The sequence below is a fragment of the Paroedura picta genome, chromosome 18 (genome assembly GCF_049243985.1).
Source record: "Paroedura picta isolate Pp20150507F chromosome 18, Ppicta_v3.0, whole genome shotgun sequence".
Lineage (NCBI taxonomy): Eukaryota > Metazoa > Chordata > Lepidosauria > Squamata > Gekkonidae > Paroedura > Paroedura picta.
The window spans coordinates 14,690,627-14,703,261 of NC_135386.1; the positions used below are offsets into that span (position 1 = coordinate 14,690,627).

The 12,635-nt window shown below is 46.7% G+C and overlaps 1 protein-coding gene across 2 annotated transcripts in view; it reads left to right on the forward strand.

The window, feature by feature from the left end:
* ADAMTS17 (ADAM metallopeptidase with thrombospondin type 1 motif 17) overlaps nt 1–12,635 on the forward strand; it is a 157,258-nt gene that overhangs the window by 99,955 nt on the left and 44,668 nt on the right. The window contains exons 15-16 of one of the 2 annotated variants that reach the window (XM_077317337.1): nt 4,784–4,904; nt 9,292–9,366. In XM_077317337.1, coding sequence (XP_077173452.1) covers nt 4,784–4,904; nt 9,292–9,366 — 196 coding nt within the window. The remainder of the gene's footprint in view (nt 1–4,783; nt 4,905–9,291; nt 9,367–12,635) is intronic. The other variant, XM_077317338.1, reaches the window with a different exon arrangement.

Consider the following 12,635-nt stretch of genomic DNA (forward strand, 5'->3'; position numbering starts at 1 on the left):
GGGGTGTTGAGGAACCCCAGGGTTTCATGAAACCCTGATTGAGAAAGCCTGGCCTAAAGAATCCATGATAAGTATGGACTTAAAAGCTACTACTCTAATCTGTCCAGCATTGTAATCCATTGTTCTCATAGTATGGAAAAGGCAACTTGGTTCTCTGCACCTCTTGCATATTTAAACTCTGCCAACAGGGTTATGGGCCCAGAGTGAGCATTCAGGCTGTAAAAGATAGGAAAAGAGAAGAAGAAACAGAAAATGACAATTCCCTGCAACGCTTCTGGATAGATTTACTGATGGCAACTACCAGATATGGAAGGAGAGAATGAAGAGCCACTTGCTAGACAAGGAACTGTGGCAAGCCTTTAGAGACCCCCCCCCCCAACGGGGACATGACCAGCAGGAAGGAGGGAGGGAGGGAGGGAGGGAGGGAGGGAGGGAGGGAGGGAGGGAGGGAGGGAGGACGGACGGACGGACGGACAGACGGACGGAGTGTTCTGCGCCTGTGCGCACACACATGCACCCCTGCATGCACCGCCGCAGTTAGGGTTGTGGCCTGATGGCAGTTGAAAACCGCTGCACTACACCAAGCTGGCTCAGTGGAAGCTTTTGCGGTAATATGCTCTGGTTCTCAGATACAGGGTTGCCATGTAAAGAAGAATGGTTGTAGACCTCTGGGTCATTGTGTGTTGGCCTTTCCAGGACTACTGGGTAATTTCGGGCAAGTGTTGGCAGCTCAGAGGGATCTGCTGTCCTGGCATGACATCCCCATGATTAATTTGCAGAATGACACATGGCGACGTCAATATTTACATGTTGTTGGCAGTGGCTTTTGGCTTGTCTTTGCATATGGGAAGCATTATGCCATTCTCTGAGGCGTGCTGTCATTTCGCGCATGAGGCAAGCGTGCAGAGCGGCAATCAGCACTGTCCCAGCATCAGCAACACCCAAGCCATATGCGCACCCTGTCAACTGGTCTTCTGTAAAGAGATCCAAGAAACACATTTTTAAAAAACGTCCTTTCAAAACTGCCAGTATCAAATTCAGATTGTATGCCAAGTGCGAAGTGGCATTACTTTTAAAAAAAGGAAGGAAAGAAGGATAAAGATGTATTGTCCAAGAGGGAGGGAACGAGGAGGGAGGGAGGGAACGAGGAGGGAGGGAGGGAGGGAGGGAGGGAGGAAGGAAGGAAGGAAGGAAGGAAGGAAGGAAGGAAGGAAGGAAGGAAGGAAGGAAGGAAGGAAGGAAGGAAGGAAGGAAGGAAGGAAGGAAGAGGACGGAGGGAGGGAGGGAGGGAGGGAGGAAGGAAGGAAGGAAGGAAGGAAGGAAGGAAGGAAGGAAGGAAGGAAGGAAGGAAGGAAGGAAGGAAGGAAGGAAGGAAGGAAGGAAGGAAGGCCTCCCACCCAGTGAGTATTTTTGAATGTAGGTTGTTCAAAGAATGAGAATGATTGTTTAACTGGAGAGGCATCTGTGATGTTTTTAACAAAGCTGTTGCAGGATTCATTATGGATCATGGTGGTGCATCGAGGTGCTTTGCTTCTCTCTGTTCAGCTTGGAGGGATCACAGTGGGCCCGGGGTGAGTCCCAAGGATGAGCTGCTGCTATGACACGGCCGGTGGCTTGGAAGACAGTGGTGACTCCCCAGCCTCAGGCTTCAGGAAATGCCACCAGCCGCTTGGCCCCCCTGCTTGTGGGGCACTGCCTCGCTCTCCCAAAGCCTCTTTTCATGTTATTTCTGCCTTTCTGTGGCAGCACATCCCAAGGTGGAAGTTTCTAAGCGGCTCAGAAAGCAAAGACAGACATGGCCCTCCTTCCCCTGCAGAGAGTTATGGCTTCATTTGACCTCCCCCCTCCCCACGCCACCCCTTTGGTCCATATCCATAGGCAGGGGGCAAATGACAGCCTTTCTATATCTGACTGCTGGGTTCAGTAGAGAGCTTTTCCTCTCAAGTGTTGCCCCTCATCCCAGTATTACTGCTTCATAATCATTTGACGCGGGGATTTTATACCCCACTTTTCTCTACCCGAAGGAGTCTCAAAGGAGCTTACAATTGCCTTCCCCTTCCTCTTCCCCCAACAGACACCCCGTGAGGTACGCAGGCCTGAGAAAGCTCTGGAAGGCCTGCTCTGTTAGAACAACTCTGACAGGACTGTGACTAGCTCACCCAGGTGGCTGCATGCAGAGGAGTGGGGGATCAAACTCGGCTGGCCAGATTAGAAGCCACCGCTGTTAACCACAGCACCGTTTCATGGAGGAAAAATCCCTCGAGAATTTCATTGCCTCCTGCAGGAGCCCTAAGATGGATTTCACAAAAGGAAATAGATATTTTATGGGGGGAGGGGGGAGGGGGATACGCCTCTCAACAGCTGTGTGTGACAGTGTCTAGAATGGCTCAGAGGCAATGGCTTGTGCGGTTCAGAAAATTTAGGGATGGCAATTTCCTGCAGTTCTCACCTCCAGCTGTGCCCCCCCCTTGCTCCCTCTGCTGTTCCTGGCATGCATGCAGAATAAAATTTCAGGGAATTCAATTAAGTAAGAAGCATGGAAGTCTTGCCCTGCAACACCCTATCCATAGGTGAATCTCATGGGACCTTCAGGAACCAGTGCCTCTTGAGGGCCTTGCAGTTGGCTTCAGGGTGACTTTTATGTCCTGCTTGGTCTTCTTTCATTACTGTGGGGAAAAGGGTGCTGAACCAGACAGGCCCTGCACTCCGGTCTAGCAGGACTCTTCAGGAGACTCACCAAAACCGCTGGCTGGGCATGGTGGGGGCTGGAAGGAGAAAGAACAAGAATGCAAAATGACCTTGTTGGAGGAACACCACAGATTCCCTTGAAGGAGCCCGTTGGAGAAATATGTTGGGAATTTTTAGCTAGCACTATAGGCCTTGGCTTTATTTTTATCTCTGTTGTGTCTTGCAGACTGCTAGTTACTTTTCTGTCCCTCCCCCATCCTCCCCATCCCAAATAAGCAGCAAAACAGAAATATTTATGAAGTCCCTTCCAACTCTATGATTCTGTGATTCTAGTCCCAAGTAGGTGACTATACATTTTGATTCAGTGGACCACAAGTTGTGTAGGCTCATGGTACCAAATGCTCCCTGCGAACGTTTGTGGCCAGGAAAACCAATATTTATGATCTTTCTTCAAAAGCTGTCAGATTCCCAAAAGAGCAGTGTTAAGTCGCCCTGGTCCTCTCCGTGGTAGCCAAGGAGAGATTCTGTTTTGAAAAGAGCAGGAAATGCCCTCGCCTCTCCCTGCTTGTAAGGGGATGCTTGCTGATATTTCTGAGCGTACGTGTTTCTTTCGCTAAACTTTGCTGGATTGCAAAGTGGGCGCAGAGAACAAAATTTGCACGACATTTGGTAAGGGAAAAGAGGAGGGGATCGAATGCAGAAGCAAGAGACCGTTCTGTCCTTTTTAGAATCCTGTTTGCCAGGATTTCCGGAACAATTTTTGTGACTCAAACTGAAACCATGCACAGTAACCCAATAAACCTGTGTTTTTTGGGGGGGGGGTTGTTTTTAAATTGGGGGCCCAGAAGGCAAGTAACCCAGCTCTTGGCCCATAGCCAGTAAATAGCGGGTGGCTTGCGTTCAACTTGATGATGGATCCGAGGTTGTTTGGGCTTGCTGCCTTGTAAGCTCTCGCTTTCTCATCCAGATCTGTAGGGATGTACCTTTTTGTTGCAACCGTATTTATGAATGGAGGTGAGATCTTTGCCTTCATTACAAGACCAGTTGTTGTGTGTAGGTTGATGGCTGATCTACATCAGGTAAACAGCTGACTGATGGCACGCCTGTAGTCTTTTCAAGGCCCAGATTCTAAGCAGATTTGCCCCTGCAGTAGTCAAGAAGTAGAAATAATAAGGCATGTTCTTATGTAATGGGCTCTTTATCAAGATTTTCAAGATGAGCTTCCTTCCACAATTCTATGAAAATTCCCAAGAGGAACAGAAAGATCTTATGCTAGCAGAGAAACACCATCAGATTACAACAAAAATTGAGGTCCAATAAATCTTTGGACTCGATTTTTGTTGTACTACTTCAGACCAACACAGCTACCCTCTTGAAACTATCAGATAATTTTATTTATTTGTTTGTTTGTTTGTTTATTTATAGATTTCTATACCGCCGATCCCCGATAGATCTTGGGGTAGCTACAGAGGAGGTAGCTAAATTTTGCTCAGTGGCAAAACGTATCCACTCCTTGTTGGAGAAGTAGTTATCCTTTTGCATTCTCTTTCTTTCTTTCTTTCTTTCTTTCTTTCTTTCTTTCTTTCTTTCTTTCTTTCTTTCTTTCTTTCTTTCTTTCTTTGATTGATTGATTGATTGATTGATTGATTGATTGATTGATTGATTGATTGACTATCACTCCCGGACTAATTTACAGTTTACAATAAACCCCAGGAATCAATAGATGAAATCTCAAAAATCCCCTGGAAGCATAAAATCCCACTACACACTCTCCCAACACCCCAATTCCTTCCCCTGCATGCACTGCCTACAGCCCTTTGGGGGGTGGGGGGTGCACCTCCAGCCCTTGATGTTCAGGGCATTATGAGAAAGAACCCAAGATCTTTAAGACCAACCAAGGTTGATGCTGGATATAAGCTTTCATGTACAGATCTCTGCACATAGCTACCAACCTGCAATTATTGTAACATCATTGTTGTTCCTTTGTACTGGCCAGTGCTCTTTCTAACTTCCGCTGTTCTCTTTCGGTCGTGGCTAATATTCTTGGCTCATCTCCTTTCCGTCAAAGTAATGAAGCGCCTCTTCTTATCATTAGAAAATTGGCTGCGATGGGATCATCGGCTCGGCTGCCAAAGAAGACCGCTGCGGAGTCTGCAACGGAGACGGCAAAACCTGCAAGGTGGTGAAAGGAGATTTCAACCATACCAAAGGGATGGGTAAGTCACTCGCCCCACAGTCTTGGTCGCTTGGTACGCAGTTTCATGAAAGGCAAGAACTTCTGTACTTCCAGAGGGGAAAACATGGGGGATTTTGAAGGAGTTCAAGCAGTCCTTGATTGGATATAGTCACAGGGTTGTGTCACTCATAATTCGGCTCTTGGTTCAGATGCTGCCATTTCGGGATGTAAGTTTACGTTTACCTAATTACGTTTACCTAATTACGTTTACCTAATTAATTAGACCTAATTACTCGCACAGTGTCTGCTTGCCCTCTGTTTCAGAAGTCATTATTTGTTTCTTTCCCCCCTTGTTTGGAGGACCTCTTTCTGTCCCAACAAATTCAACTTATCCATTCATATCTCAATGGGGTATCTCAAGACCTTTAGGCATCTCAACTGAGGATGGTCTCCAAGTTTCCAGCCATGATTGTTCTCTTCATATATTCCCATGAGCCCCTGCCAGTGTTTGCTGGCAGGGTCTCATGGGAATTGTAGTCCATGGACATCTGGAGGACCACAGGTTGACTACCCCTGCCCTAGAGCACATGCTCCAAAGTGTGTGTGACAAAAATCAGAGGTAGTGGAAGTTATGTGAGTGCCCGTTATGATTAATATTTATTTATTCATATTTGAATTTATATACCACTGCTTACCATAGTCTTGCAGCGGTTTACAATAACACAATAAAAGATAATATCCTTAAAACCCCTTAATATATAAACGTTAACATTAAAACATTAAAGATGGAAATGTAATCTGAGTTCGAACTCCCAGCCCCTGTTCATCAAAGGGGTGGCACCTGCCCTACAGTAGATATGCTATTGGGATGTGAGTGACCTGCATAGTGCAGGGGGTTGGTCTAGATCAGTGGTCCCCAACCCCAGGTCCGGGGACCGGGACCGGTCCATGGATCAGTCAGTACCGGGCCGCGGTTCCTCCTCATCCTCCTCCCCAGCTGCTGCCTGGGGGGGGGGGGGCTGCCCTGCCACTCTGCCGCCGGCTCTCCAGCGGCTGCCATGGCTGAGGCTCCCCCTCGGCATGGCACTGTACAGCTCCTGCAGGCAGCGCCCCGAGCTGGCGGTGGGAAGTCAGGGGCGCCGGCAGGAAAGGGAGCAGGGGCTCAGGCGGCGGTGATGTCCCTCGGCAAAAAGACTACCCCCCCCCCGGGCCTCAGTAAAATTGTCAAGCATTGACTGGTCCCCGGTGATAAAAAGGTTGGGGACCACTGGACTAAATGACCCAGGAGGTCCCTTCCAACACTATTATTCTATGATTCTCTGATTTGGTCAAATGAGCTCTCTCATCAGGAGCGAGAGCAACTAACCACCTCTAAGGGATCCTCCACTGGAAACCCCCACTTTGGCCTCAACCATATGCCTGGCGGAAGAGCTCCGTCTTACAGGCCCCCACCAGGTGGAATGAGCTTCCCGAGTTGTCAGCTTTGCACAGGGCCTGTAAGATGGAGCTCTTCCGCCAGGTAAGTTGGAGCTCTTCTAGAATCTGGCATTTAGTCAAAATCCCCGGGCTCGATCAGTAAACAGTTATTACTGCACATGGAACAATCTCAGTGAGGGACTTCCAAGGTCTCCTGCAGTTCTCATTCCATAAAGAGATCATGCAGGGCTAACACTTCTATTGTGCATAATGCTGCCTTCAGTTAACGTGAGCCACCTGTCATGACCTCTGACTGGGCCACTGAAGGATTATGAAGTCACTTGTTTGGCTTTGGATCCGAGGAGTTTCTAAAAGGACAGCTGGTTCCAGCTGCGGGAAGCAAGATCAGAAATAATTAAAGAAAATTAGGGAGAAGGTGTAATACGTCAGTACTGTTGATTTATGCTTTGTGAAGGGCAGTCCTGTTTCTTTGTTGTTAGAAATCGAATCCCAGGTTGTTAAAGGTGAAAATGTAACGGAAATAGGAGCGTTACCTTGCTGATGCAGTGATAATTTTGTTTTCACTGTAACAGATGTAAGGAGTAATAGAACCATTAGAATGAGAGAAGAGGACCTGCAGGAATGGCTTTAAACTACATGTAGAACGCTACCGGCTAGATATCAGAGGGAAAAAATGCACAGTCTGAGTATTTCAGGGTGGAACGGGCTGCCTAAGGAGGTGCTGAGCTCCCCCTCACTGGTGGTCTTCAAGCAGCAGCTGGACAGACCCTTATTCTGGATGCTTTAGGCTGATCCTGCATTGAGCAGGGGGTGGGACTAGATGGCTCCTTTCAACTATATGGTTCTATAATGTTACTTTCCAAATTATGTTGGTCTCTAAGGTGCAGCTGGGCTTGAATACCTGTTTCACTGCTGACCAACACGGCTGCCCTTTGACTCTATCAGGTCCATTCGGTTCAGCAGCAGACTCCATTTGAAGTCCTACTAAATGTAGGATTGGACCACCTTTCCTTAACTGGCCTTATAAGGGAGATCCATCCTAATTTCACATCTATGGACAATTTAAATGGCCATGCGTGAATAGAATTTGACAGAACAACCACCCTGCTTTATTTCCTGTACTTCATGGTGTCAGCCAGCCACAAAATCCCAGAATTCAAGGAGACCAAGACTTTAGTCACAGCCCTGTAGCTAGCAGGAAATATTCAGCTTGTTCTAAATGCTCAGGAAGATCTTGCTTTCACCTTGAATGGTTATTTTCTTGAGCTTGAGTGATCCACTTGCAGTTGCCTCTCAGCAGGGTTCGTCAACCCCGTTTCAAATTTTCGGCAGCAGTATGACCGTTTATGCACTGGGCACTTTACTGCCCCAGCTCTCATGCAGGAACACAAATAGGGGGTAGATGAGGTGCACTGGGCCAAATGCTCCCCCGTGTGGGTGCAGGAAGAGGTGGGGCCACCTGCCACGACTAAAACTTCAGTCTGCAACCCAGCATGAAACCTCCAGTGCATAAACGGTCTATGAGAACATCCCAACAGAGTCCTAGAAAATATGGGGAAAGAGTATCTTTGGGGGCCAGAATTTCTTGAACCCCAGTTTTCAAGAATGTTCGGGAGATGCTCAGTTATCAGATTATCTCATATCCTTACGGAGCAATATGGGGAAATTATTGGTAAAAAGTACAAACTGGAATTGGTATTAAATGTAAGGCAGGTTACCAGAATGATACTGGCTGAGTATTGGGAAAGTTTTGGGGACAAAGCTACCAAATCTTGACAAGGTGACCCATTTTACTTCAGCTACAGGCAGAGACTGATGGAGACAATGCATTTTCTAGCTCATGGCATATTTTTATTATGTACTTGCACCCACAAACACACGCAATTACAGTGATATATATGTGGACGCATTGCTTGTATGTGACAAGGTTTTGTGGGACAAACATATGAAGTAATATTCCTCCTTTCTGCCCATTTCCTGTGAAGCAGGGGTAGTCAAACTGCGGCCCTCCAGATGTCCATGGACAACAATTCCCATGAGCCCCTGCCAGCATTCGCTGGCAGGGGCTCATGGGAATTGTAGTCCATGGACATCTGGAGGGCTACAGTTTGACTACCCCTGCTGTAAAGGAGAATGGAACACACCATGCAAAGGCCAGAGAGTAGATATTTCCATCGCTGCAACAGTGTCCCCAGCTCAGGATTTCACTTTCCCCCCACCAGCGTTCACTTTCAAAACCAAATGGTGAAACTCTGACACCACCAGGTGCAGGCTAAACTGACTTCTTCCCACTGTGATCCATGGCTGTTGAGAGTTGTGCTCATTTCTACCCGCACTAGCCCTGTCCTCTTCGGGCCAAATGACACAAAATATTTTTTAACAAATTGGGTCCGACTGCATGTGGGACATTCTATGCATGGGCAAGTCCACGGTGAAATCAATAAGCGCTGAAAAATGCCACAAGGGAGAAAGCAAGAGCCCCTCTTCCCCTATCACCCATGTCGTGAGCCGGATCAGATCCCCATAGAGTTTAAAAATGAGAGCTTACAGTTGCGTCCTCCTTAAAAACGTCTTGGATCATTCAGCCTTAATAACCTCAGTGCGGGTTCCGTGTATCGATCACGCTAGAAAGCCAAGAACTGGCTTTCCCAGAGAGACCAGAACAGAGTTTGCTTTGTTTGGAGATCTCCTGAATTTTGCAATCATGGACAGAATCTCAAGTTTTTAAAAAACACCTGATGAACCCAGAGAGATCCAGTGAAGGCCAGATCGGTGCTTGCAGCCTCCTGCTGGAAGCGGATCGTTCCGGAAAGGAGAGACCTTGAATGGGTTGCCACGGAGTCAGTTGTTCATGAAACTGTATTTAACTTTGAAGGGGGGCTGTGTGGGGCACGACTGAGCACAGCAACTGTTCTTGCGGCTGCTGACCTGTGCAAACGCGATTTGTCGATGGAACTAAACCGGCTGCTGCTTCCTTTTCTGTCTCCCAGTCTCCAATAGTCAATGTAAGAAGGTTTCCACGTGTGTGATGTCCAAAGCAAAAGCAGCGCCCAAGTGTTTCTCGTGTAAGATGCCCGGTTGCTCTCGGCTCTAGGGGTACATGACGGTTTGGTGTCGGGTCTTTCTCTGTCCTTCTGCTGGTCGGGTCAAATCAGAAAGCCACATCTTGGGGGTTTTGTTTCGTTTTGTCTTAAAGAAGCCATGGAGAAATCTGAAAGCCTTTTGTTATGCAGTGGGACTCTGGGTTTGCAAGAGGAATGCACACGGCTTTTCCTTATAAGGATTTCATTTTTATTTGGAGCCATTTGCTGAGGAAACCACATCTTGGTGCAATGTTTTGTTTTGGGTCTTTTTTTTTAAATTGATCCTTCTGAACACAGTTGTGCCTATCAGGATATTTTGGTTACCTTTGCCGGCTCTGGCTTAGGAAATACCTGGAGATTTGGGGTGATGGCTTTAACATTTGTCCATGGCTTTTTGATGCATGCATTTGTCTCAGACCAGCAATCCTATGGCTAGAAGGGAACAGAAAATCAGATGGACACTGCGTAAGAAGAACAAGGATGAATTAGTCTTCTTTGTGCCACTGAAGAAGAACTGACTGGCTTCCAGGCCAACTCTGAGCAGAGTTACACCCTTCTACGTCCATTGAAGTCAGTGGGTGTAGAAGAATGTAACTCTATTTAGGACTGCAATGTACAAAATCCTTTTTTAAAAAACTGTCACGGGTGTCAATGCTAACGACAGCTTCCTTACCAAACTTGGAGAAAGGGAAATTGCCCAGTTGAGAAGTACTCCAGGGGAATATATAGACGTTAGCCTGCAGATGACTTCACTCATTGAAATTCATCCCCATTGGATAAGTCCTGGACGCGGTTCCATTTCTGGCTGGGTGTTTTGTTAAACTGCTTGGTTGGATTTCCATAGGGCATCATTCCCTACTCCCATTTGGCTCTGAATGTGGTCTCCAACAGAAATGTCCAAAGCTGGAGAAGCTCAGATTGTTCCCAAGGTGAAATAATCATCTAGGTCTTATCATGGTGGAAAGTGTCCAGAACAGAGCAGGTAGTGCCCAATGCAGCCCCCAAATAAGCTAAGTGGGGCTCTTAGTTCATGATTAGGGGAAGCAGAATTCTGTGCAGAAAGTCATCATTATGGAGTCCATCTACGCTGTTGCTTGGACTACCTTTAAAGCTATAATCTCTTTAGAAAACATAATTGGAATTTTCACCGGGCATCAGCTATGCCCTTGACCAGATGGTCCAGCCTAATCTGACATCATCAGATCTCAGAAGCTAAGCAGGGTCAGCTCTGATTCATATTTAGATGGGAGACCAGCAAGAAAGTCAACTATTGATAGACAGAGGAAGACGATGGCAAATACCTCCGCCCATTTCTTTACTTGAGGACCATACAGCAGGGGTGGCCACACTGACTCTCCAGATGTCCATGGACTACAATTGTAGTCCATGGACATCAGTGTAGCCACTCCTGCCCTACAGGGTCACCATAAGTTGGCTGCAACTCAATGGGCCCTTTACATACATGCATGTATGTAACAGCGATATGAAGAGCCATTGATGGATTTCCTTCATGCCAAGTTTCTCTATGCTGCTGTAGGCCGGTCTGACATCCATTACAAGGCTAACCTCCATGGCTTTCAGTTTCGAGTTTGTCATTTCTTTCATTCCCATCAGTTTAGCAGCCAGCTTCTCCATGGAAGGCCATTTCCAGGGGATTTCCCCCTACACAAGTTAATGCTTATAGCCGTGGTATAGCCTCTATCTCACTCAAGAGAGCACCTTCCAATAGGATCCATACCAACTATTTAGTAGTCCAGCCTTCACCTTGAAGATCACACTAACATCTGTTTTCACTGTCTAGGGAACGTCACTTTGTCTCATAAAAGAAACCCACAAAAAGGTTTATTATTAATTTTTCCCTCAGCTATTCTTTCTGGTCTTCTTGGTGATACAGTAGCCCCCTTCCATCATTATAGCAGCGAAAGCTTTTCTTGCTTTCATTTCTCTCTCTCGCCCTCCCCCCTTTGTCCAGGTGTCTCCTCTGACTCAGGTTCTACCCTATAATTTTGTATGCAGGATTGACTTCACCGTCTTGCATTCCTGAGACATTGATGTAACCCAGACGATCCAGAAAGATGGTTGCGCGCCAGAAGGAAAGAGCTGTTCCCAGAGCCGCTCTCTGAATTGCCAAATAATGAAGTCTTCCTTTGAGGGTTTTGAAGTGTCCTCTTTTAGAGCGAGAAAAATCTGTCTAGATAATGGGATTTCCATTAGCCAGAATAATTGTTCCTCCTTGCTGTTTCTGGTGGAGAAGCTGGTGAGAAACGGTTACAAGGATTGTGGCTTCCATATAACAAAGAATGTTGTTAAGAATTACCTCTCCCCCCATATTTGCAAGCGTCTCTCCAATAATTTATTCATCCCTCAGGAAGCAGTGACAAATGCATCCTGAAGCCCAGGAAAGCAGCCCTGGAAATATGATCCAATACTTGTTTATGAACTTGCATGTACCTGTAGGACATTTCTGGAATCGGTTGATGGGATTAGGTTTCTGTAACCTGCCATTGGCTGGAAGCTAGCGTAAAGCTTCCAATTGCTTCTTCTTTTAAAGGAACATGCCCAAGAATTGTACTGTGTGTCCTCCCAAAGCAAGGTCCACCAACCCTGGGCTTAGAGCAATGACACGCTGGTGCATAAATCAAACAGTAACATATCCAGCTTTCTAAAACTGTACATATATTTAGTCATATAATGGTCCTGCTAATCTTTTTTTAAAGTTGGAACAGTTTTTTTTTAAGATGGGGGGAAGATCTGGATTGGAGGTGATACTGGGTTCAAAAAACCTCCAGTTCTAGCTAATCAGCCCAGTGCTCAGACATATTTAAGGGTAGTAAACCTCTGAGTCCAAGTGTGGGACAGCACATCATGGGAAGGCCTTGGCCTCTTTGCCTTGGGTTTTGGCCCTCCAGAGCCACTGGTTGGCTAATGCTTGAAACAGGATGCTGGACATGATGGTGTGATCTAGCAAGCTGTCTCTTATGTTATGGTGGAGAACACTTTCACCTGACCCTTAGGAGAAGTTTGTACATTTGATACGAATACAGCGCTTATAACCGGCCCATAGATTTTCTCCATTCCTACATAATCTTTCCCTGCCCCTGATAGCTCAGGCTAGCCTGATCTCATCAGATCTCAGAAGCTAAGCAGGGTTGACCTTGGTTAGTACTTGGATGGGAGACCATCATGGAATAAGGGTTGCTATGTAGAGGCAGGCAGTGGCAAACCACCCCTGGACATCTCTTGGGTTGAAA